Source organism: Eublepharis macularius, chromosome 7, assembly GCF_028583425.1.
Source record: "Eublepharis macularius isolate TG4126 chromosome 7, MPM_Emac_v1.0, whole genome shotgun sequence".
In the NCBI taxonomy this organism is placed as follows: Eukaryota; Metazoa; Chordata; class Lepidosauria; order Squamata; family Eublepharidae; genus Eublepharis; species Eublepharis macularius.
In genome coordinates this window covers 3203579-3230138 of record NC_072796.1, presented here as the reverse complement: position 1 = coordinate 3230138, position 26560 = coordinate 3203579, and the positions used below count along the sequence as shown (strand labels likewise).

At 52.3% G+C, this 26560-nt stretch overlaps 1 protein-coding gene across 1 annotated transcript in view; it reads right to left on the bottom strand.

Moving 5' to 3' along the window:
* Positions 1 to 26560, bottom strand: part of DIAPH1 (diaphanous related formin 1) — a 105181-nt gene that overhangs the window by 13824 nt on the left and 64797 nt on the right. Inside the window, exons 18-26 of the mRNA XM_054985512.1 lie at positions 16687 to 16782; positions 15915 to 16009; positions 13974 to 14075; positions 11389 to 11628; positions 11128 to 11257; positions 10080 to 10203; positions 8796 to 8961; positions 8359 to 8494; positions 2393 to 2479 (exon numbers count right to left, since the gene is read on the bottom strand). Coding sequence (XP_054841487.1) covers positions 2393 to 2479; positions 8359 to 8494; positions 8796 to 8961; positions 10080 to 10203; positions 11128 to 11257; positions 11389 to 11628; positions 13974 to 14075; positions 15915 to 16009; positions 16687 to 16782 — 1176 coding nt within the window. The remainder of the gene's footprint in view (positions 1 to 2392; positions 2480 to 8358; positions 8495 to 8795; positions 8962 to 10079; positions 10204 to 11127; positions 11258 to 11388; positions 11629 to 13973; positions 14076 to 15914; positions 16010 to 16686; positions 16783 to 26560) is intronic.

The window sequence follows — 26560 nt, the reverse complement described above, 5'->3', positions numbered from 1 at the left end:
TCTTTGTTTTCTTCCAAGCCCGAATAAAGACCTGCCTCTTCCCCATGAGCTCACCTGCCCTTTGAAATGGGGACGGCCAATCCTGTCAACGGTCCGGTCATTATCTTGGGCAAAACTGGCAGCGGCAAGAGCTGGGAAGTGGTGGTGGGTTTCTCTTATGACCCTCACTCTTTGGAATCATTTACCTGAGGAGATGTGAGAAGCCACAGGGCAGCCAAGCATTTTTTTGTTTTAGTTAAGTGTCTTTGTCAGCTACTCTCTGTTGCCTGGAGTTTGTGTTTAAGGCTTTATTATCAGATTTTTATACACATTTGATTGGTTTATTGCATTTTTAGATCTTCCCTCTAACAGCTTTGAGAGCAGGAAAAGTAGCATAGAAGAGAGCCCGTCTGGTGTAGCGGTTAAGAGCAGCGGGACTCTAATGTGGAGAACTGGGTTTGATTCCCCACTCCTCCACCTGAAGCCAACTGGGTGACCTTGGGTCAGTCACAGCTCTCTCAGAGCTCTCTCAGCCCCACCCACCTCACAGGGCAATTGTCATGGGGATGATAACAAACTTTGTAAACTCTTAAGTTGTCCTGAAGGGTGGTATATAAATCGAAGGTGATGATGTTATTATTAGACAAAGGCAGGCTGGCAAAAGGTTTAGGGGGCTGCTTGTCCCTTCCATCTCCCATCAGCAAACAAATAAATAAATAGATGACGTAACTCATCACAAGAACCAGAGACTCACAGATTCTTGAGCATCTGGCTATAAAAAGGAGGACCTTTCCCACACAGGTTATATACTTGCTCTTGGGAGGTGGGGTTTTTTAAAACCTGATTCCCCACAGCATTGGGAAATCCAAACCGGGTTTGTGGTGAAGTTTTCAAAAAGGGTACCATGGAGCCTTGAGGCTGCCACGTGGATGGGAAATTCCCACTCACAGGGATGGGAGTGGTCCCACTCACATGGCAGCCATTCCCCCCCCCCGCCCCCACGGGGGATGTGTGCTTTTCAGTATTATTATAATGTTATAACTGCGTGTCTATCAGGTCCTCTGAATTCCCCGCTTCCATTTTAAAAAGAAGTCAATCTGTGGCCCTTTTCATTACAGACATATGCCTTATGCAACAAATGTGCAACAAAAGGGGTTATATTTTTAAAAAGGACGCTGGGAACTCAGAGGACCTGAGACATTAAAATAATATTCAATTGGTTGTGGTGGACTTTCCGGGCTGTCTGGCCGTGGTCTTGGCATTGTAGTTCCTGACCTTTCGCCAGCAGCTGTGGCTGGCATCTTCAGAGGTGTAGCACCAAAAGACAGAGATCTCTCAGTGTCACCAATATTCAATTGTCGATTTAACCGTTACTAGAAGAAAGGATGGCCACTGGAGGGGGACTGGGGTAGGAAAAATGTGGGGAAACGTGCCATGCAGAAGACCCACCGCTGCTGTGCTGCATCAGCAGACACAGAGAAATCACACAAGCCTGTGCCCGTGTGGAAGACGGGGCAGTCGAGCAGAGACCGAGGACAGAGTGACAGTTTTGGCATAAAGACGCCACAGGCTTCCCTTTTCCAATGCCGAGTATTTTAGTGCCGAATGGCTTAATGTAGCGTTTTTAAAGTTTTTAGTGATATTTAATATGTTGAATTGTTGTCATCTGCCCTGAGCCTGCTGATGCGGGGAGGGCGGAATATAAATGTAATAAATTTAATTTAATTTAATGCTTACAGCTCTGCGTTCAAGAGATGGGAAGCAGAATTTGAGTCCTTTCCCTAGTCGCCCAGCCCACCCTGCTCCTGAAGCTGGCCTCATTCTGCACCTTGCAATCACGTTCAGGAAGGCTATTAAATAACTGACAGCCAAACAAACAGCAGCCGCTCCCGTCTGCGAGGGAAGGAAGGAGGGCCCCCTCGGAGACCTCACGAGGGCACAGGTCTCATCCCCATTTGGGTTCTTGGTCACACTGAAGTGAACAGAAGGTTGAGAAGTGATGTTCGCAGAGAGAGAGCGAGAGAGAGAGCGAGGAGGAGCAGCAGAAGTTTTATGCATAAAGTCCTCCCATCTTATACGCAAAAAAACCACCATACAGAGGAGTGGCTGGCCTCAGGTGGGCCAGAGAGTGGCATGGCAAAGCAGCGATTCAGATCTGTCACTCCTGTCCAGTCCTGACGGCTGCATTGCAGTGGCTCTCTGATATTATCAATAGCTGGAGGAGACAGTGATAGGGGCAGCCATCAGAAGGACACAAATGGATCCCAGAGAAGAGTCAGGTGAGAAGTCCTTTCCGGAGACCAACTCTTTGTCTCTACCCAGACCTCTTGCCATTGGCCCCTAAAGAAAGGGTGATGAAAGGGCAAATCCCATTTTGCTTCCCAGAAGGCCACAAGTTCAGAGCAACACTTACCTTGGCGAGGTCCTCTTTTTCTACGGAAGGCTGCTCCTGACTGCAGGGCCTCCAGCAGACTGTCCATAACGCCAGTTTCATCACTTTCTGCAACAGCAAGAGAAAAGAATAAAACGAAATGGAGACTTCCGTTGACATCATGCCTCCCCCCACAGCCCCTGCTGTATCTGCAAATGCTGACACCTCTGACTTTGCCCACGTAGAATGCCAAGGGAATCATCCCCCACCCCCCCAAGCCTCTCCACCACATAAGGATGCAACAAAGAAATCGCCCCCAGGCCCACTTCAAATGTACACAAGCAGCATGTGACACGTACCAGCTCAGAGAGCAGGGAACCATGGGGGGCAGGGGGGGGGAAGAACTTGCATACTTGAATGCTTCCTTTGATTAAAAAATCTCAAAACACAAGGAAAGCTCTCATGTCCCGGAGAACCACTTCCTCCCCGGCATGTGCATCTTTGTCTGTTAAAAAGAAGCACTCGCACAGGCAACCCTCCACCTGTTGTCTGAAGTGGTACAGTCCTGAAAAGAACCTTACTGCACATCTGACCTGGCTCCCTTATACACAGGCCAGAGGAAATGAGACCCCCACCCCATGAACAGGTCAGAGCTGCACAAACAGGCAAGACCAAAGAAGGTCCTTCAGCCTCCTTCCACTTGACTCACTTCCTGCCCGAGGGGCCCGTTCCTTCCCTCTAGGGCAGATGTGGGGGGAGGGCTATACAGCCCATTCCTCCCGTTCAGGCATTCGCATGGATTTGGGCCCTTCTGTTGTGCGGGGGCTTCCTCTGGCAAGACGGCTCAGGAGGAATCACTTTGGGACTGCCTCTCCCCCGCCCCCCAGCAGGGTCCTGGCTGTCTTCCAAGGGCCCAGCTCCCAGCCTCTCCTGTTCTGCAGCAGCCTGCCGCTTTGATGGGCTCTGTGCCCCCAGGTCAGGAATGCCCCACCAGCCCGCCGGCCCCATTAATCTTCTTCCACTCTCCTGCTGTGCACTAAGGAGATTAGCCAGGCCTCCCAGATGCTCTACTCTCCCCAGCAACAAGCCTGCCGCTGGTCCAGAGGCCACGTGCCAGCACAGAGATCGCTCTAGGCACAGTCAGTGCCCATCTCTGGGGGTGGGGAGAAACTGAAGACAAAGAACAGAGGGAGGGCAGCCTGGGCAGGGGAGGGTGCCAGTACTCTCCTCCATGGCCCACTGAGGGTCGGGACCAAACGTGGTGAGGAAATAGTGGCACTTTTTTTAAAAAAAAAAGGGTTTTGTGAATGAATTCCTCATCCCGATTCAGCAATTTTCAAGCCATCCGCTCCCTGTTCTGCCTGCATTTTGGCCGCTGGTCTCCAGCCTCGCCCCGTCAGCATCTAATGTTATGAAGGGCAGGGCCCTGCGGCTGAGCTGCCCCCATTCATATTCCATCTCACCCTACAGAACTGGCCGGCCATGGAAGTGTTAACCACCAATTCACAGAGTACTCTGAAAATCATGGTTTCCACGGCAACTGCTTCCAATGAAACATAAATCTATAAAATCACATTAGAACATCTGCCGGGCACTTGCGGGCAGCCCCTGAATCCATTGTCCATAGCGCCACCTGCTGGCAACAAAAAGTGGCTACAACCAACCTACATGGAACCCGTTTAGCGCTCTCCCGTCTTATCATCCCCTACAAAGGAAAATGCTGAGGAGCCCTTATTGGACTGCAAGCAGAGGAGCCCAGAACTTCCAGGGCAAAGGCCAGAAGGAAGGCTGCGGCCACCCCTCGCTGTCCTTTCTGCAAGGGGCGGAGGAGTCAGAGAGCCTCAGAGGCCCGAGCACTCATGGGCAGGCATCTGGTCATGGCTGAGAACAGCCCTACCCCCCTCCCAGCTAGGGCCAAAGAATCAGCTCCAAGCAAGACAAGTTTTCTTGACCACCACCTCAACTGAGGCCCCCTCACAGCCTCCCACAGGGGCACAGAAGCAGTTTTCCCCCATAGCAGGGTATGCCTGTGAAAGACATGTCTATGCCACAGGCAACGGATGGTCAGTTTAGGGACCTAGTGCTACCGTTTCATGTTGTCAGACTCTCCCCTCCCCTTAGTCTGAACAGCAGGCTGGCCTTTGCCCAAGCCAACTGCATGCAAAGGGGGACACATGCAAAAATGTTTATCTTCAGCAGATTTGCCCTTTAACACTGCGATGGACTCTGTCTTTTCTCCAGAACTCAGGTCTTACTCTGGCACAGGCTGGAGGAGAAGGCAGTTGTGAAGAGGACTCGCTGGCACTGATATTACACAAATAACAGAAGGCTTGTACAGCAAAATGCAAATACCTGTGACGACACTGGAAAAACAGAACGAGAGGGGAAAGACTGGTGTAAAGCATCACTTGAATGGGCGAGAATTTCTGCTGTTGCGAAGCTATTCAGGACGGCCATTCTCAGCATCTGCGATAAGTCCTTACAGTTCCTGCCTCAACATGTACACCCTGATTCTTTTACAGGGTCGCTCTAAAACATAAACTACACACGGCTGGAGAATAAGGCCAGGACCTTCACAGCCATGTTGATTTGAATGGCCGCCTTCCTTACTGCATGGCATCAATATGAACCACTGGAAGCAGCCTTATACAAATCAGACCCACGGGCCATTCGACTCAGTACCAGGGCTTTTTTTCAGCAGGAACGCAGCGGAACAGAGTTCCAGCACCTCTTGAAAATGGTCACATGGCTGGTGGCCCCGCCCCCTGATCTCCAGACAGAGGGGAGTTGAGACTGCCCTCCGCGCCACCGAGCAGCACAAAGGGTGATCTCAACTCCCCTCTGCCTGGAGATCAGGGGGCGGGGCCACCAGCCATGTGAACATTTTCTCCGAGGGCAACCCACGGAGTTCCACCACCTCTTTTCCCCAGAAAAAAAGCCCTGCTCAGTACTGTCTACTGGCAGATTTGCAAGGTCTCTGGCACTGCCACGTTGCCTGGTGCCTATTTCCTTCTTCCCCAAAGCATCACTTCCCAAAAAGAAAGAGCCAGTCATGCTTCTCTTCCGCCTCGCTGGAGCAGGAGGTGCTGCAGAAGAGCGTCCGGGTAGGCTTTGGGTCCACAAGCCTCCAGGGAAAAAATAAACACCCGTCTCCTCCAAAGGAGACCGCTTGGCTTAGTGCCTCCCCGTGTTGGGTGACTGGCTTCAGCCCCCACAACAGCCATTCTGTAGCGACACCCAGTCCGTGTTCCCCAAATTCCCAAACTGACCACAGGCTCAACAAGGCACAACGTAAAGCAAAGCAAGTGGGGAGAGAGAGAGAGCACAAGCCTGGATGAGTAACTGGCTAATGAGTCATCCTAGCTGTGATTAATGGTGAGAAATTCAATTGCTGAAGAAGCTGGAGAAATGCAAGAGGAAGCTACAGTGCTAAAAAGCCAGGTAGAACTCAGTCGCAAGTATTATAAATAGCAAGACATCCTTATGATTACATGAGCAAAAACGGCATAAATATCACCAGAGACACTGGAGCTGTGGGAATTATGAAAGAAATGCGCATATTTAAATGCTGCCAGCTCTGAGAGAGAAACATCCCAGTCCAAGAGCAGAGTAGGAAGGCAGCCCCCTCTTCTCCCCACACAACTGGTACCCAAAGGCCCTCCTCTCCTTGGGCCTAGCTGCTTACCCGCTCCACTCTGCTCCCTTCCTTTGGCAGGGCCTTTAAGGCCTCAGCTCCTGAAGCGCTGTGAAAACCTTGCACGTAAGTGTGTGCGCAGGATGCTCTCTCCAAAGAAATCTGGGCTTTGGCAGCACTAATGCCTACAAAATAATTCCACTCCAGAGGGGAAGGTTCCATGAGCATTTCTTTCTCCCTCACATTCATCCTTTGCTAGACCAGAAGGCCTCCTCCAGAGTCATTTTACACACAGCCCTGTATTGCCACAGTAACTCAAGCCAAAAGTGTAGGGGGAGGGGGGAGAGGAATGTGAGGAGACCCCTAAGTTGTGTCACTCAGCACAACCCCGCTTTGTTCAAAGGCAGGGGGACAACTGACAGGAAATTGAGGGAGACAGGAAATAAGCAGACAGGAGCAGTAATTGACTCCATATGTTCTAACAAAGGAATGTGTTTGGTAGCAAACTGTGCCTCGGGAGGAGAAAGCCCCACGACAGTGTCAGGGATTCAGTTGTACCGAAGACTCAGACTGGACCGGCAGCATCTGCACAAACCCTTGGAGATGCGGACAGCTGTGGCAGAAATGGCCAACGGGACGAAGCGAGCCAAATCTCTGTGCAGTTAGACCTTGACTGACACTTTTGGATTTGCAGAAAGGAACAGGGGAATGGTTGTTGGATTCTGAAATTAAGACCTAAAAGGATGTCAGTTTGAAATCTGAGTAATTTAATCTTCTCTAACTGAGGCACTCAACTATTCCAACAACAATATGGGGCAAAGGCCCCAAGCTCAGAAGCGGCTATAAATGTCAGCAAGTTAGAAGGAGGGTTCTGCAAGCCAGACTTTCGGCCACTGCAGTGAAACACTCCTGAGATCCCCCGGGAGGTGCAAAAAGCAGCAGGCAGAGCGAAAAGTTACCTGAGAAATCAGAGGGACCCCTCCCTCCCAGCAGCAATTGCATCAAATGCAAAATTCCTGCACAGAGAGCTGCATCCGTGGACCACTGGAAGACCCTCAGCCTTCAACAAGCCCGAGTCGAGGCAGCACTGACACGAGGCGGCAGGGGTGCGGCATCAGCAGCAGGGTCAGAGAAGCAGGGGACGGATTTTTAATCCAGAAGAAATAAGTCTTTGTCTAGGAAGGTCTGTTCTTAGGAAGGGTAGGATTTAAGAGTCACGGAAAAACTGAAGCGTCCCAGCAGAGAAAGAAGAGGGGGAAATAAAGTCCCCAACCATGACAGCCTCACGAACAAGACGTAACAAGGCCGTTTCCAACAACACTGAATATACTTTTGTACAAGAGCAAGCACAGAGAGAGTCACAGCCAGGCTATTTTGTGACCTGGGCCCACGGGGCATCGTGCACCAGGAAGGCCTGGCTCATCACAGCCTTCCCACTGCAGGAACCCTCAACCAAATACATGGTGGCCAGGAACTGGCCGGAACGTGCTCATCCCTGCGCAGGATCCAGGCTAATTCCCACACTAGAACTTCCTTTTCATGCAGGACTGTGGCCTGAGGGAACCGGAGAGCTGAAATTGTGCAGTGTGCCTAGGAGAGGGAGCTCAGAATTGGGAAGCACCCCCCCCCCCCCCCATTTCAAATCTCAATTCACCTTGAGCTGAAATAATATATGGCTGGGAGGAGTTCCTGAAGCCTCTGCATAGCAGTGGCTGAAAGGGGGTGGGGTGGAGGGCTGCTTGCACACTTCCTGTCCGCACCTCTGCTAACGCAGCCCCCGCGGCCTGGTTCAGGAGGGCTCCTTGAAAGCTATCCTGCCTGTCCTTTGGTGCCTACGTGACGGAGTTCATACAACTACTGGTGGTCCCTGGCCCTAGGGAGGCTCGGCTGGCCTCGACCAGGGCCAGGGCCTTTTCGGTCCTGGCCCCAACCTGGTGGAACTCTCTGTCTGAGGACACTCCGGCCCGCCAGGATCTTGTATCATTTGGGTGGGCCTGTAAGACAGAGATGTTCCGCCAGGCGTATGGTGGAGGCTAATTTTAGCCCATCATTGCCGAGCCTTTCACTCACTCCCCTCTACAAGGGGTATGGAGAGTCCACTCCCGCTGGCTGCCCCGAAAGGGGCACAGTATTTTATCTGTTTTTATAACTGATATTAAGTTGTATTTTAATCAATGTTGTACCTCGCCCTGAGCCTGCTTGCGGGGAGGGCGGGTTAAAAATAAAAATAAATTAAAATAAAATAAAATGAACTATCAAATCGCTCCATCTCCCGTGTCAGGAAGCCGGGATCTGCGAGCAGCCCGGCTTGCAGGGATCGCGTCCTCTCGTGATGTGCACAAAGACCTCCTCCCAGCCAGCCGTCCTACGGTACCTGCATTCATGTCTATCAGCTGCTCTCTCTTCTGTTGCTTCTCTTGCCGTTCCTTCTCTGCCTTCTCTTTGGCCAATTTGGCCCGCCGCATCTTCTCCTCCGTCTCACGCCGCTTCTGGTTCTCCTTGACGGCTTGCTGAAAAGGAGACGCAGCAGCTCCAGCACGGCAGCTCCCAGCCAGGCAGAGCAACTACTTTTGGGAAAGGGGTCCCCTCAAAAGGTCTAATGGGGACAAGGTTGAGACAGTCACGTTCCCGGGTCTAGGGACGGACAGGGCACGTGCACAAGGAGAATGCGTCCCCCCACGATGAACTGCTCTCAAGCTTCTGCATGCGTGGGGCTTTCCCCTGCTGGAAGCAACGTGCTGGGCTGGGTGGATAGACAAGAGGGCAACACTGCAGACATGGAAGGGGGCGGGGAGAGGGGGGATAACTCACCAGGAACATGCTTCTGAAGTTGTGCAGGTTAGTGAAGAACTCCTCAATCAGTATTTTACTGCTATCAAAAAGGAAGTACTGGCCTAGTTCTTTATAGAGATTCTCCATGTTCGAGTGCATCATCCGTAGCTTCTCGTACTGCTCTTGAGCCTCCTTAACAAAGCTGTAGGATGCAAGTCAAGGGCCACAGACGGTTGGCAGAGCAGAGGCGACGCCAAAGGACCCCCCCCCCCGCGGCTTCCCTGCCTCGCTCGCGGCATCCCCTCTGGACAGCCAAAGGGCCTCCTCTGGCTGCAGCGATGCTCAGCGGAGAGTGTCCCAGCCTCTTCTGCTCAAGATCAGGGCGCTGGCCTGCAAGCCAACTGCGTTTCTTTTCTCCTTCCTGCCTTCCCACACCCCGTACTCTCCTCGTGCTCTGCCTCAGAGCCCAGGAAAGGCAACGATAGGAACATAAGAAGAGCCCCGCAGGATCAGACCGAAGGCCCATCCTGCTGAGGGCTCTGTTCACCCAGCGGCCAACCAGCTGCTCGAGGGAGCCCATGTCCAGGGCGTCTCCAACTGCAGCCTTCCGCCCCTGCTCCACTCACTAGAGGCGCGTCTACTGAGAGCAGGCAGGTCACCTGCCCTCCTCCCTGCCACGTGCTGGGGAAGCTTCCCTGGTGCACATTTGCCAGGCCCTGCACAAGACTCTCGCCCCTCTGGCCCTCCCCAGGGACCCGACGACACTCCACAGGCACAGGAAGCAGCTCTCTGCCGAGAGCAGCCGTGGCCCGACAAGCTGTCTAGGGGGGGAGACTGGCTGGGAACTCTCTGGCCGCCACGGAGAATGCCTGAAGGCCATCAGCAAGAATAAACCTGGACCCAGAAGTGGCCAGAGCATGTGTCCAGGATCTCTACGGCCGGCATTACCCTGTGAAAAGGAAGAGGTCTCCCCCCTTAGGTACAGACAGCTTCACCAAGACTTAAGAGTAGTCGTTTATTAAGCGAAACTGGGCCAGGAGTTTGCTGTTATGAACTGAACACTGGGATCCCCGGGGGGAGGAGCACTTGTGAGTCATGACACAATCACAGCCATGCGGCAAACCGTGCAGCTCCACGCATGCCCGTTGGGAGCGGGGCTTTCCCCTGCCCAGGGCAGCACCACAGCTGAATGGGACGCACGTCTCACAAATGAGCCAGGGATCTCGCCGGACTTGTAGGAGCCCCGGCCACACCCTGGATTCCTTCCTCTGCAAGGCCCCAGCTAGCAGGGCTTCCTACTTCGACCTTTCTTTGAAGGATATGGTCATCTTCTCCACAAATTTATCCTTCTCCTCCGTGGTGCTGGGGAAGGTGTTTACATCACGCTGCACGTCTGAAATCTGCTTCTTCATTAGGTCCAGATTTTTCCGCAAATTCTCACCAGAAACTGGGGGTGGGGGAGATAACACAGATAAAGTAACTAGGGGAAAAACCCCATCCTCTCTGTGTGTGAAGCTCTGATTGCACTTGTGGAGCCAAGACCGGAGGGGAGGCGGCACAAGCACAGCAGAGTCCTGCCCCCTCTTGGTAGCCCCTGGATATTGCAACACTCCTTGTGCCCAACAAATACCACCCCCTTCTTAAGAGGACCTCTGAGATTCAGGAGCGATTAAATTATTATTACTAAGAGAGCCCAAAGCGAGCGCGAGATTAAAAAATCATCAGTGCTTCCACAGTTTTTAGAGCACTTCACATCCATTACCTTGATGTAATCCTTACTGCCAGACGGGCAGCTCAGCGTTATCATCTCCATACAGAAGGGAGGGCGGGGGGGGGACCACTTTCCCCCAAAGCACCTCGTAAGTTGGCAGTATAAGTAAGATTCAAAACAGGGACTTCTTGACTCAGAGGACAGCCTTTTAACCAGTTATGCCACACCCACTCCCAACATAAAAATCACATGCAATGCTGACTTGCACTTAATTGCTCGGTGCTCTGACTGATGCCTGCCTCTTCCCTCCTCCCTCCATGCTGGTGACTGCCTTGATTCATGCCACCAGCCTCCCTTTTGCTAAAGGCAACAGTGGCAGCAGAAGGAAGGGCAGGGCAGGGCAGGGCAGGGCAGGGCAGGGCAGGGCAGGGCAGGGCAGGGCAGGGCAGGGCAGGGCAGGGCAGGGCAGGGCAGGGCAGCACGATGAAGCTTTTCTGCCACTGGGCTCAGAAGTCTCTCTTCTCCTCCTCCATCTTGTTCTGCCCACGCCAACTGACATCACCAGCCTTCAAGCTACCTCAGGAATACCTGTTACTTCTTAAATTCCTCACCTTACCCCCTGGGAACACACCTGTACACCCCCCCCCGCAACCAGAATACCTTGACCCGCCTTCTCCACATGGATGAGTTCATCGGGGAACTTCAGGACGTTAGGATACTGCAGCTCGCAGGTTTCAGCCAAGAAGTGCAGCAAGGTCAACTTCTGGTCAGCTGACTTTGTGTCTCGGAGCTGGTGGCAGAGAAGAGGGGCCCACGTGAACAATGCTCAGCAGGAAGAGCGCCACCGGCGGCCCCTCCCTCCCACTCCCACCTGAGAGACGAGGACGGAAGACAGATGCCGCTCCTGCCCTGAAGATTCACCTTGCAGAGGAAGCTGATGTTGAAGCCGAAAGCCCCAGCGTTCATGGAACCCGCATTCATGTAGTTGCCCACCAGGAGAATGATGGAGAGGAGGCTGGAGAAATTCTCGCTCTTGCGCACTTCCTCACAGGCTGCTGTCACGGCCACTATCTCTGGCTTAATGTTTTCCACCTGTTCATGAAACTGGAGCTTGAAGAGGATGGCATTGAGACGGGGCCGCAGGCGGGGAACGGAACTAATCTGAGAAGGGAAGGGGACAGAACTCACGGTCACACACAGAGGGGCGAGGGGAGGACCACCGGAAGGAACCAAGCAGTCTGAGGGGGAGATGGAAGAAGAGAGATGCTTTTTACCAGGGGCGGTGGCCTCCTGAAGACCCTGATCGTGGAAGACAGCACAATGCTAAAAAGAAACTCTGCCTTTGGGCACGCGACTCGCTGCTCCCACCAAACATTACTAGATGGCTTGAAAGGTGCCCACCAAAGCCACAGGTTTCTTCATTCTGCTCCCTCAGCGCCACAAGCAACGGGGCAAGCAGTCACTACTCTATGGAAAGGGGACCCGTGAAAAGCAAATACAGCACCCTGCCCTTTCCCCTTCACTCATCCACAGCACCCTACTCTGAAGATGCATTTTGGCACCCGTCCGATCCATCTTAAGCACAGGGACCAACGACGCTGAACGGGGGCTTCGCAAACAGAAAGAGCAACTGAAAAATGCTTCGTTTGACTTTAGAGGTCCTGTCCCACCAGATGAGCATCGCGTTCAAATCCCGCTCCCTACTGACTGTGGCCTGTCTGTAGGACGGTGTGGTCGTCCGCCACAGACTGAATGGTGGAAAGCAATCGTGTGTAACAAGGAAGTCCTGCCTAAATGCGATGGGCTTCAATAAGAGCTCTTTCTTTGCACGCTTGCAGAAGCGGCTTGCTTTGGGCCGGGATTTTTACTCTCTCTCTAGCGCAGCAATAATGCACCTAACCTTTGCAAACTCTCATGAGGAAAACAGATCAGCTAAATTTTTTAAATAGGCTTCTGAAAAGGGATTTTAAATCTCACTCGTTCAGGGTATAACTGGAGACAACGGTCGGAATTTGTTAATGTTTGTGAAGCATGTTTTACTGCTTCTTGCCGAAAGAACTGGGTGAGGCCAGCATCATTTGAAACGGCATCACCAGGTCTCACCATCATGTCCTGAGGAAATTTCCTTCCTCGGTTTAAATTAAAATAAACAAAAACAAGTTAACATGCAGCCTGATGAAGAGTTCTAGTGAACCTGAAAGGTGGCACACGGTCACACGCCATTTGCTTGGTCCAAACAAAAGCTATTATGGAGGCAGTTTCAGGTAGGTGGTAGAACGGCAGGATGAAGAGTTCAGTGGCACCTTAGAGACCAACCAGATTTTTCAGGGTATTCGTTTTTGAGAGTTACAGCTCCACTCTTCAGATACCAACTGTTGACTCTTGAAAACTCACACCCTGAAAATCTTGTCGGTCTCTAACGTTTCACTAGACTCAAAGCCTACTAGGGAGGCTGTGTTCTGATTCTTTGGATTTACTTTGGTATCCCGAAGGCCGCTCACAGCTTCTTACTAGGTTATGGTACTTTATAACTATTCTGTGATGCCTTCACTGGGTCAAGGCTAACAAGGAGGACAGGAGAAGGGAGACGACTGCTATGAATTGGGGGTCAAGATCCTGGGCTGTGCTGACCTCTGAGCAGAGGGGGGGTTTGGGTGACTCTTAGCCTCCTTTCCTGGGCTATCTCCTCCCTGTGGGGCAGCACAGTCCAGCCTCCTCTGTGGTTTGCAATGGGGCCCCGGGGAATGCCTGCCCGCTACAGCAGGGAAGGGAAGTCCTGGTGAGAGGATTGCAGTGGGTGGAATGGGCTCCCTAGCCCACCCCCTGCCCTATCTGGGCTGCAGCTCAAGGTGCGCACCAATCCTCGGGCTACGGCTCCCTAAAGCGCTGCATCTCCACCCACAGTCCTGCGGAGGGTGCGCCTGTCAGCCTGGCTGACTGCCCAGTGTCCCTGCCACCCACAATGGGAAGCAAAAGCAGGCAGCGCCCGCCAGGTGGCGGACAAGCACCAGGTCCCTGCTCTCATCCCCGGGAACTGCCACTGCGGGGAGGGGGCGGGAGTGGTGGGTGCATCCCTAGACAGGAGCTTTCTAGCAAATCCTTCTGCCCACTCCACACGGCTCACCATCCCTCCTCCACAGCCTGAGCTTCCAAATTTTGAGGGCAGGGCTTTAAATTGTTTCCAGCTCCTTATGGTAGCCTCGGTTTTGGGGATACTGATAGAAGGCGACAGACTTGGGAGACAGACTTGTTGTGCAGGCAGCCCGAGATACAGAGAATCTCCTATGGATCTCACTGAATCTCCTTCTGTAGATATGTACAGGAAACCCCAGCACTAATGATGATGGAAGAGGCAACGGACACCCCCTTTCCCCTCCAACAGGGACAGACCACCCCCGAGAAAGGGAAGGCGCCTGGAGTATTGCCCACAAGCGTGCGGCGGCTGCTCCTCGGAAGGAGGCCTGCTCTCCCAGCACCTTCCTAGACTCCGCGGGCAAGACACTCACCACGACTCCAAACTGTTCGGGCTCTGCGAGCTCACTGTACTCCTCCTTCAGCTCAGCGATCATCTTCAGCTTGTCTGGTTCTGGCATTAACTTAATGAGGTTCTGAAGGAGAATTCAAAGGAGGGGGCCGTTAGTTGAACTGGGGATGCTTTTCAAGGCAAGAAACACTCTGGTGCTGCCTGCGAGAAGAATGGGCAAGTGTGCCGTGAAGGGCGGTGGGTCCTTCTCACCCAGGAAAGGAAAAATACCTTCAGGAACATTCACTTTCCAGTCTTCCGTATCCTTGGGCAGAACCTGACCCCTCATTGTTGGGCAGGAATTTAAACGCAATCATCCCTTCCTTCTAGACCAGGCCTACTCCACAGGTAACTCACCAAGCTGAACTCCGTCCATCAACCGTATTGGTACTATGTGTAGTCAAGGTGGGGTGTGTGTGTGTGTCCGTCCCCTACCCCCCGACACGAAGAGCCCTTTCCTGAGAATAAGCCCCACTGGATAGACCTGAGCAGAATTCTGCTTAGGGTGGCATTGCTAGACCTCTCTGGGAGAGCCCACTGTCCGTTCGGCCCAGATTCTCTCCAGGGAAGCCTGAGCATGAGGAAGAGCTGCGCTGGGTGCCTCTCACTCCTAATGCTAAAGGAGCTGCAAGCTTCAGTTCTAGATCCAGCCTGAGGGGCTGGCGCACACAAATAGTGGAGAAGGCTCCCCAGCAAGTCTGGACAAAACGCCGAGACCTGGGATACAGTGGAAACAGAGACGGCTCTATTGTCGATATGCTCAAGCCTCCACGATACTATCAAACGTGCCAAATCATCAGGAACGCCCACGCAGAGAAGCAAATACTCCAAACGTTTGCATACTCAATGCCACATGCATGCATCAAAGAGGTAGAGCAAGTGGGGGAGGCTGGAGCTAGTGCTACCTGTCTAAGCAGGTTCTAAGCAGACATCTGCCTTCTTGGGCAGGGGTCCCAAATGTATGGGCAGCCAAAGGAGTCAATTCAAGGGCAAAGCAAGATCCAAGTGTCACTGTGGCAGGTGAGGATGTAAGCCACAGCACAAACAGCAGGAGCTTGGAGAAGACTGTAACTCTTTGAGGAGACAGTCTGGCTTGCCTTGAAAGAGAGGGAAAAGATTATTTTTTTCCTAGGCTTGGAAAATGGGAGGACAGGCGGTATGCTCTCCAAATGGAAGATGGCAAGAAGGCAGATATCCTGGGAACATTTCTACAACAAGGAAAGAGGAGAAGTCTTGGGGCAAGAGGCAGCATGCTAAAGGCAACCTTAGTTTCCTCATCAAGCGGTAGTGATCAGAAGTAGGTTTCAGTGGATCTCTATTGGGTCATGTGAAGACGAACATTTTAGTTGAAGACGAGAATGTAGGGCTGGAGCAGATTGCTGAGAGGTCCCAATTAATGAGCTGGGGCTAGTTTCTCTTCAAGACTACCCGAGATTTGTGTAAAGGGGTTGAGGGGTGGGGGGCATGTCCTATTCCATCCCTCTTCTGCTGGCTTTCCATCCAGAGGAATAGCCGTGTTAGTCTGTAGTAGCAAAACAGTAGAGTCTAGTAGCACCTTTAAGACTAACCAATTTTATTGCAGTGTAAGCTTTTGAGAGCCACAGCTCTCTTCGTCAGATGCGTCTGGCGATGCATCTGACAAAGAGAGCTGTGGCTCTTGAAAGCTTATGCTACAATAAAGTTGGTTAGTCTTAAAGGAGCTACTGGACTCTTTACTATTTTACATCTTTGTCATAGCGATGGCTTCATGCAGCTGGCAGAGAATGGATGGTCCCAGAGCTAAGATGGAAAGAGAAAGGCCAGGGGAGATGGAAGTTTGAGGTCAACTGCAAGGGCTCAACTCCCCCATTTTTCCTGACTTAGGCAGCCACCCAAAACAAGATGCTTCTTAAGGCGGCCTGGGTGGGGGGGAACCTGGGCTTACCTGTACCATGGACTCAGTCAGCAGAGCTTCATTCACCTCCAAGATGACGTTCTTGATCTCCTCATAGGGCATGCGGAAGGAGCCCAAGAAAATTGCTGCCAAGTTCACAGAGAAGCAAGGTCAATCCGGGCCCGAAGCCGCCTCCTGCTGCAGAGCTTGACTGCCCCGTCTTTATTCTCCAGGCTTTTCGTCTAAACCCAGTGCCTTGCCCCAGTCTCAGGCAAATACTAGAGTGGTAGTCAGCAGCCTACGCCTCTAGAGCTAAACGTGGCTCCGTACAGAACCAAATGCAGTTCTTTAAAAAAAAATAAAACCAAATCTTCAGACTAGGGGAATACTGAAGCCATAGGTGGGACACTACAATAACCAACCACGTGAAGCGAACGGCAGGCAAATATTGTTATGCGACTTCAAGGGCTTCTTAGAGATGATTTATGGAACAGGAGACTAGAGAGGGGAACAGTGGCCAGCAAAGTGTGAGCCACGGGCAGATTTATGCCGGCGCTCTGAACAGTCAGGCAGAGGACCCCTGCGTATAATTATGACCGCGTGAGATCTTGTGTGGGCCGTTTCCTAATAAAGGACTCGCAACAACCAGAAACTTTGTGGATGCCAAAGTGTCTACAGTAACATTAAGTTGTACAGTTTCAGTGAACACGCATGGGCTCTCTTATACTGGCTCTCTCTTGATCTCTTGATCTGAATTAGGACATAGTTTGGCTCTTTCATCTCAACGGCTGCAGACCCCTGCGCCAGAGCCAACCCTACTCACAGAGATTCTGGGCGTTCTTGGAATCCAGCACCCGCAGCTCTTTGGCCTTCTTCTTGGACTGGCTCTTCTCCTCTCCATTCTCCTGCTGTTTTTTTGCTGCAGGCCAAAGGAACGCAAGACATCAGCAACCAGGAGGACCCTTTTGTTTTAAACCAGCCAGCAGAAAACGTCTCCACAGAGAGACCTCCCAAGCAACTGGCTGCAGTGGGCATATATGGTGTCCCACCCACACCATCAACTTAATTGGGGTGGTAGACAGGGAGGGTCACAGACTTCAGCAGAAAAAGAGTCCTGGAAAGATCTCCCACCTGCTCTCCGATCCACATCGGTCACACTGTACAGGAGGAACAATACTTGTGGTTGCTACAGCACCAGGCCTCGAGCAGCGGAAAAAACACGTCCCTGGAACATGGCACCTGATCTTGGGTGCTGCTGCCTCAGTGCAGCCACTGACAAAGTCCACCTGCAGCCTTCGATCCACCACTGAGGCCGTACACTTCCTGCTAGGCGGGTGAACAACCTGGGCACCTGCCTCAGGTAACAACGCCCCCCCCCCCCAGCCAGCTAGGCAAGAAATCCTGGGGAGGGACGGGAAAGCTGCTGGCTCTTTCTTTTAGCTCAGACACACATCTCAAACGACTAACACAGCAGTGTGCACGTGTAGGCAGGAACCCCAGCACATTATTCTTTTTGTGTGACAAGTGACACGTTGTGGAATTATTTGCAAGGCAGGACTGCGTGTTGGGTTTTCTCCATCTCCCACAAGATCAAGGGGTATTCCAGGTTTTGCCGCAGTGGATGAGTATCCTGTACTTCGAGGGTTCTTGCGCACCCCAGAAATACACAGCACCCCCCCCCCCCCCATATACATACACACCCACGCACAACTTCTCAGACAGGGAAAAGCTGACTCACATCCGATGGCAATGCAGATCCTTTCTTGGAACAATCACAGGTCGGCAAGTATAAAAGCAGGCAGGAAGGGAGCCAAGACAACGAAGGAAGAGAGAGGGATAAACAGGAAACCGGGGATGCTGCAGAGCTGCCAGAGCTCCTTGGTCTCTAGGGCAGCCCTCAAGCCCCGCACCAGCCTGTGAGAGGGGCAGACCACCCGAGAGGTTTATGCGGAGCTTCCCCATCACATCAGCAGAAGGAACTCCGTTGCCTCCGGATTAATGGGCCAGTGCTTACCGGCATGCTGATTTAAACTCCCCAGTAACATCCGGAAGGATAAGGGGTGTGTGGGTACTACAGAAGGGGCAACTCCCTTGGCAGCCCCACTCCCTCGACACAGGCACCCTTCCCAGGTCAGAAGCACGGTTGCTAGGGGCATCAGAGTCACTGACCTAGATTTCTGTGCATCTGCACACATGAAAGGCGCCGGGACTGAAAGGGAGCCGGGCTGCCTTCAGCATACTTATGTGCAAATGAATGGGGAGGGGAAGTGCTGCCTCTGGGTAGGAAAGGTCTCACACGCAGGAACTGGGAGGAGGAGGTGGGAGATAGGAAAATGGCAGGGTTGGGGGAGTGCTGGGGTGGGGTGGGGAGTCTTGCTTTAAAATAGGAAATGAAACTGGCTCCACATCTATTTGTTCGGGGTACCTGAGTAAGAAATAAGGGGTCCGGGTTTTACTGAAGAGGCATAACCCATGCCAGGGCTGTACCACTTGCAGAGACAGAAAGAGTCCCCCTCCACACATAAAACTAGCAGGCGCCTAACAGGGCAGCTTTGTGTATGGCGGGAACATTTTTATACGCAGACAAGTTTGCGTATACCATCCATGAAGTGGTATAGCCCTGATAAAAGTTTACCAACTCAGAACAAGGCCGAGAGGGTCCCAGATTAGGGAAGGCATGCAAGAGTGAGGGACTGGAGATCTCTCAATACATGCAGGAATGGCAGGCAGAGGTGAGCAGTGCAGGGGAACTGCGCGAGAAGCAGCGGCGCCCGGAAGAGGAAAGCCTGTCCAAGTTGCTGGTCAAAGTGCAGCAGGCCGCAAACAGTCACGGGCATCCAATACATCCCTGCGTAACTGAAGCTCATCTCAGCAACCTCCTCAAAGGGGAAGCAGCGCAGCCCCAGAACTCTCCTCTTTGGGCTTCTGTCCCTCGTAAGCATACCCCCCCACACACACCAGATGCACATAGAGCCCAGGAAAGACAATGCCAGGGTAGGTTGGGGTTAATGCTAGATATCAGCATAGCATCTCTGCTACATACTGGAGAAGGTGGAAGGGACGCATCCACCCCGCAGGTGCTTATTCACTGGAAGAATGAATTTTAATTTCAAGGCCTCTGTAAGGCTGGAGCAGAGATATAAGAAGCACATTTGCCAGTCATCTGATTTCAAAGAGCCACTGTCGTTCCCCTCTGCAATTTGGGTCCGAATCTTTGTTTTCAGTTGAGCTGGAGCCAGAATAATCCCTTCCTAACGCACGTAAAAGAAATTAGAGGTTTCGCACCTCCACACAGCGAGACTGCCGTTGACTTCTCTCTTTCCCCCTCTGCTGGACAGAAAGTGATCCTGCAGGAATGTGACATTTCCCCACCATGTGCAAAGCAACAATGACGGGGGGGGGGGACCAATTATCCCTCCCCTCCTGCTCCACACAGCCTCTTTCGCCCCAAATGCTGCTGCAGGCTGCGTGAGGCATGGCAGTATTTGCCTGGGGGCTCAGCTGGAATATCAAAAGAAGGACTACTGAGGCTACATAAAGCAAGCCAGTTCTTCAGACTGCCAGCACTGGTTATTTCAAGTAGAAGTGGGGTGCAGAAGAAGAAGGGGTACCAGCCACCCTCCCCTGCAGTTCTGTGAGCAGCAAAGCTTGCTTGCTGGCCCCCCCATTCATCTGACAAGGTGTCTGGCCAGAGAATGCACAGTCATCCCATAGCAGCCTTGGACTCTGTTTGCTGCATTCCCTCTCCCCCCCCCCCTCCCCAGCTCAGTCTATTATTCTTCTGCGCCACAAATACAAAATGGAGGCTGGTGGGCAGGGAAACAGCCTCCCTAAAATGGCTGAATGCGGCAGAAGAAGGCAGGGCACTGCAAAATAAGGCAATAGCACCACCTGGTGCCTGAAAAGTAAGGGGACATTTCCCTGGAAAAAAATCCCTTTTCACAGCCAGGAAGGAGCAGGATTAAGAAAGAGATGGCGTTTCACTGGGCAAGCTGGAAAAAGCAGGAAGTGGCTGCAAATCATCATCCGTAATAATACGGTATTGATTTCAGTGGGTGCAATTGCCTCTTCTTTGGCAGCGTGACTCATCTTTTGATGTTTGTTCTAAAAACACAGTACAGCTCTGCTTTACTTTCCCACCGTTGCAATATCCCTCATGGCAACAGCCACACTGGGGCTGAGGAAGTATACGCAGCCCTCTGACTTCAGCCCCGTGGGGTAGTCAGCCCCCTACTCAAGAACTGCACTCGTAGCAAACAGAGGATAAAAGCTGCCTGGAACAGCTGTCCTCTCAGACAAGCCAGAAGCAGGCCAGGGACATGTCACAGGAGGCCTCGGAGAAGTCAAGAAAGACCAGGGCCCGTCCATGTTGAGTCCCACGAGGTTTTGGGTATTCACAGGTTTCCCTGCAGAGATCCACAAGCCCTCACACCACATCTTTAATTCACTGCATCGGACATCTCGTGCTAACCTCAACAGGGGTGGGCCTAAAGTCCACAAGCAGTCTGGCAGTGGATCAGGGGCTAGAGTGAGACCCAGCAAGGGGCTTCTAGAGCATGAGGGCCACCTCAAGATCACACAACTCTGATCAGGCGAAGGGATGCCGTTTCCTGGGGATTCCCCCCTCCTGAGCTGTGAGGGGCACAACGTGGGTGGGCCTGGCAAGCGCAGTCAGATCTGCCAACCCTGCCCATTCCTTGAGCAAAGCTTGCATGCCACGGAGCCCCCCCCCCGCTGCACTAATGCAAGCCCTGTCCCCCAGCAGAGGCAGCCTGTCCAGGGGCAAAGGGCTTCTTCCACCAGGGGAATGCACTTCCACTGGTGAAACAGATAAGCGGGCTCCATCCCTGTTAGGGATCCCTGTTCCCTCAGCAACGAACATTATCCCACGGCCCTGCAGAAGAGCGACCGCTTCCAGAAACAGCCCGAAGGCATTTTCCCAGCACAGCCTGGGTGACTCAGTCTTAAGGAGGAGCAGCTGACAGATTCGGGTGTTTCCAGCTTTAAAACAGCTGCCAGCCCTGCAGGGCATGAGTGAAACGCGCGGGCATAGCTCTGCAGGAGCGTAAGAAAGGGAGCCGGCCACAACAGAAAGGGCAGCAGAGCCAGGAGGGCCCAGGGAGCTGAACAGCGCAGCCGAATGAAGGATGCCCCCAGGAATGGGCGTCTGCTGAGCACGGGCACCCGGGGGAGGGCGAGGGCTCCAGTTCAAAGGGCGCAACAACCCCAGAGCTGCACAGCCACACCAAAAGCGGGACAAGCCCTGCCAGTGTCGGCTGCTTCTCCAGCTCTAACTGCTGCTCCCGCCAGGCACATTTCCCAAAGGGCTGCAGGTGACGCCTGGAGCCCCGGCCAGCCCGGGAGCAGATGGCGAGCACCCCCGGCGGCCCTCTCAAGCGGGGCTCCTCTTTCTTGCTTAACACGCTTCAGAAAATGCTGACAAATCTCGTGAGTGACACCAAAAGGGAAAACAAAGCAGCCCTGAAATGTGAGCTCAAGCGGCTTCCCGCGCGGAGAGCGCCAGATGGGCAGGCCAGAGGCGGCGGCGGCGGCGGCGGCCACACAAAAGCCGGGATTGGCGGGGAAGGGACACCGCGGCGCTTCCGGCCTTTGTTCCCGAGAAACGAGGCCAGCGGGAGGGGGGCGGCGGGGGAGGGGGGAGGGAAGGAGCCACCGCCCGGATGACTCAATGTCAGCCGACAGCCTCCTCCAATCAGGGGCCTCTGACGTCACTGCCAGGAACCTGAGCCAAAGCGGCTCAACTGCGCGCATCTGGTGGATGAAAGGCGCACTGCAAGCAAGGGAAGGGAGGCGCGAGATTAGACGGAAACTGCATTTTCCCTCGAAGAAAATAAAGATTTCTCTTTCGAGCAATGCCCCACGAAGGCAAGAGAGGCCCAGAAACGTGAAGCAAAGCAGGACCTAGGGAGGGGTCACCAAGGAGACCTATAAAACTCACACGAAAATGAAATATAAAGACACACGTGCCAAAGGGCAGAAGGCAAGTCACTTATCCCAGTTTGGGGTCCTGACTCTTCACTGCTGGAGCAAACGGGAGACTTTGGCAAAGATTTGAAGTCTCAGCCCTGCAATACAACTGCAGGGAGCAGGGAGGCTTCCCTCCAACCTGGCACGTTTTTGTCAGGTATGCATGCACGTATACACAAGCGCACAGAAAATAAGGGTACCTGGAGCCGCTGTTAGTGCCTGTCTGGGGATGAGGTGCCCGACTTGGGTAGCCTGCAGCTCTACAGCAGTGATTGACTCCGCCTTGAGCATCTTTGGGGAACCCATTTGCCACACCAGCAGGCAAACTACATGAACTCAGAGGAACACCCAAAGCTGCCTTAGACTGACTCAGACCATCAGGGTCGGTGTTGCCCACTCAGCCTGGCAGCTGCTCTCCGGGGACTCGGGTGGAGGTCTTGCCCGTCTCTTTCTAGACACAGTCCTCTTAGCTGGAGATGGCTGGGATCGAACCAGGGAACTTCTGCATGCAGAAGCTCTCCCACTGAGCCACAGCCCCTCCACTGCAGTCTAAGTGTTGCCACAACTATCTATGCACATCTGAGGGAGGCTCATCCCACCACACGTACATTCAGCATGGCCCCACCATCAGTCACAGCTCCCTGACAAGCGCACCTGCTGGACAATTCAGGTATGTCCCACCTCAACTGTACCATTATAAGTGTCCTCACGAAAGGTCCTGGGAATGAAGGAACCCCACGTCCTGCAACAGGTGGCCTTTCTCATTGGGTGCCTGTCACATGAATGGTAAAGGTTTCCAACATCATGTGCACACGCACGCAAACACAAAGTATTCAGGCCACAGTGATCCTCACAATCGATATGGGGTGTGTGTTTGCGTGCATGTGCATCCGTCCATCCCGGCTCTTTAAAGCCCTAGCATCATAGCTTCTGAGAACCGAAAGGCAGGGAGTTTCGACTTAGTTTGCAAGCTGAGAATTAAGGGGTGCACAGAATTCCAGCCCCTTCTCTGGACACAGCAAAAGGCTGCCAGGAACACTAAATTAAGAAAAAAAGACTAAATGTTCCAGTATCCAACTAATATTGCTAAAGGCTCCTGTAAAAGCAACATCCATGTATCAGTATGGCCATTTTAAATTCATTTTCCTCTGTGTTGTGATCTGAGGAGTAAAGGCAGCAATTCAACATGTGTGTGTGTGAGAGGGGGGGGGGAAGAAACCTGGACGAGGGTCTCTGAGTTCTTGCATTAAACAGGCGACCAGAGTCAGGCAGGCACAACACACAGACTGTCTGCCCTCTACTGCTAAAGAGGAGAATTGCACCTTATTTTTACACTATAAAGAGACAAGAAGTTTGATCTTAAACTAGAAAACTTTTCCAGTCACCATTTTACACTATTTTCTGACCGGGGCATTAAGAGAAGCATCGAAGTTAAGCACATCTAAAGAAGCAAACAGAAAAGACAAGAGTGCAGCGTGCAAACAGGGAGGCAGCACAGTCCAAGCCACGTCGGACTCCAGTCTCAACATCTGTACGTTCTACAGACGTGCCTTTTGCTGCTCTTTCTCTGCACGCTGGTTAAGCAAAGAGTCTTCCTGGTGCAGCAGAGCCATGGCTACCAGCTCACCTTCTGGCTGGCACTCCTAACATTTCAGGGTTGTTTCTGCCTGACGAGAACTAGAGCCACCAGCCAAGGGCCCCAAAGCCTCCCTGGAGGCTAAGAGCAAGCTCATGGCAGCTCCCGGACAGACCGGTCAAAGCGGAGCTCTTCTGAGGCACCGACGTTTGCCCTCTTCAGAGTGTCCGCTGCCATTTCTTTTGTGTTCAGCTTGGTTGCAGAGGGAGGTCTGTAAAGCGTGGCTGCCCAGGGCCACCTTTCTTCCACCATGTCACTCCCCACAATTTCAACATTTTGTTTACTTATTTAAACTCCACTTTTCTCCCCTCTGAGGATCCAGTGTAGCTTACAACATTGTTGTCCCTCCTTCATTTTAACTTCACCACAACAACCTGTGGTGCATTAGGCTAAGAGTTTTTAACTGGACTCAGGTCACCCAGGGAGCTTGCATGGCAGAGTGGGGATTCGAACCTGGGTCTTCCAGATCCTAGTCTGACCCTCTAATCACTCTACACACTGCCTCTCATCCCTTCCCACCATGCCACCCTATTTTGTACTTTCTTCTGCCACCTGAGGCCTTATCAAAGGAATGTAAACTCTGCCAACACTGGAGCAATACATAGGAAAGAACAGTCAATGAAAACGCATAACCTCGGCAGAGAAATTGGGTCCCGAGAGAATGGAGCAAGCCCAGCGATTGTTACTAGCAGCTGAAGTGCCCTTTGGGATCTGGAAATGGGTGGTCAGAGGTGTTAGAGCCACCAGCCTCATCAGTTCTTCTTGCCCTAGCAACGACGGGCTCATTCTCCCCCCTCACCCCAAAGACACTGGTGTGAACAGCGACCAGTCCTGAGCCAACGTCAGACTGCAAGGCACACCTGGCTGCTGCAGATATCCTGTGATTCTCACCAGGTGCCCCAAAGCAGGTGTGGGAGAGCCTGGGCTCAGATTCAGAAAGCCAGACCCTCCCCTCTGCCAGGCACTCCCAAAGCAGCCACCCCGGCCCCTCCCAACCCCATCAGCCATGAGACAAACAGGGCACAAAGGTAAAGCAACGCAAGCCGCTTTGGACATTCTCCAGGTGCCTCCGCACTTACACAAAATAGCGGGCACCACCTCTGAGCACCACACACGTCCGCGAGGGAGTACACACTCCACGGAGTGCACTGCCATCCAATTGTCACACATTTCCTGTGGAATATGTGGTCCTAATTCATTTCAGGCCGCTTCATGCTACAAGGGATATGCGCAGAGGGATTTGCAACCAATTTTCATCTGACTGCTATCTGACGGTCTAGGCCAAAGCACCCATGAGGACAAACTCTTTTTGCCAGTCCCCAGAGCGGCGCAGTCCAGTGAAGCTGCTTCCAACAGTTGAGGGGTTTTAATATTCTTGATCCACCTGTGGTGATGCTGCCTGTTTGCGGGTAAAGGAGCCAAAGTTCTGCCCACGCATCTGCACAGAGACCAGCCCCACTGGTCATGGAGAGAGCACCTACCTACCTCTTCACGGAGGGAAGCCATTCCTCTTAAGGAGACCACGGCCGATCTGTTATTTTTTAAAGGCATGTGTTGGGGCTGGAAGGTCAAGGCAGTTGTAGCCTAATTTACCACTTTTGGTGCAGTGACAGAAACCAGAGGAAGTTGGCTGGGAGGAGGCGGGTTTGCGACATCCCATTTGCTTCAGGTTCATCCTGCACTGATCGAAAAGAGTCCAGTGGCACCTTTAAGACTAACCAACTTTACTGTAGCATAAGCTTTCGAGAATCACAGTTCTCTTCGTCAGATGCATCTGATGAAGAGAACTGAGATTCTCGAAAGCTTATGCCACAGTAAAGTTGGTTAGTCTTAAAGGTGCTACTGGACTCTCTTTGATTTTGCTACTACAGACTAACACGGCGAACTCCTCTGGATCCTGCACTGAGAGTCAAGAACCTCTTTCAGGATCACAGCAAACATGCGGCCGTGTTCCTCCTTCTAGCCTTCCAAGCAGCTTTCTATAACGCCAGCACTTCAAGGAACGTCTGCGCGAGTGTTTCGCCTTACACAGCATCTCAGCCTCAGACGGGGGCGCTGGGTGACCTGCCCCCTCCGATTTACCTGGTGGGGAATCATTACTTCATATCTTCATGAAGCCACTGGGAGGGATCGCTCACACAGACCAGCAAGTGAGAGCCATGCCCCTTCTCCTGCCAGCTGCTGCTCTCTGTATCACGTCTAGTTTAAGGTGGAAACTACGTGTCTGAACGCTTCCCCGCCTAAATTCTTCCCTGCATGTACGACAATAGGGCACGAGAAAAGGTTAGCACATGTTCTGGAGAGGAGGGTTTAGCCTCTGCTTGTGGAAGGGTTTTTTTTAGAAGGGAGGGCACTGGAGCCTATGGGCTGTATGGGATCCCTGGAAAAGCTGCACCTCGTGATCCTATTAAGCATATAAAGGCTTTTCCTTGTGAGGGGTGTGAGCGCCACCCGTCCATCCCCGTCTTAGAGTCCTGACAGGTCACATCACAGATTTGGAAAGACCAACTGAGATGGTTTTCTCTTTTGCCAAAGTAACTGTAAAGGGGTTCATTTTTTAATTACTGTACACCACAGGTGCTGTGAAGGGGTTCTTTATGAAAAGATTTCAGTGATGCTCAGTGACACAATGTGGCTCGCAAAAGTGTCCTGGGTACATTTTTGACAGCGTAAAGGTCATTTTAAAAAGCCAGTGTCAGTCCAAGAGGCTCAGGTTCGAATTCCTACTCTGAAATAAAAAGGAACAGAAACCTCTATGCCAAGCAAAAACAGTATGAATAATTATATAGATGAAATCTAACTGGCCAAACCATTGACTTCTCAACAGTTAGTGAAATAACTGGAGATCTTACAGCATGATATGGAGATCTTCTATAACGATATTAAGTTCCTTAAAATGAAAACATTTTAAAGGGACAAGTTAGATTATGTCAATGAGACTGCTTATCCATGGTTAAGTAAAAAAAATGTTTTTAAAAATGATAGGTGTTGTAGAGAAAAATGGAAAATGAAATACGTTTTACTTTTCTTTGTTATTTTCAATCTCTGTTCTTTTTCTTTGTTTTCTTTTCTC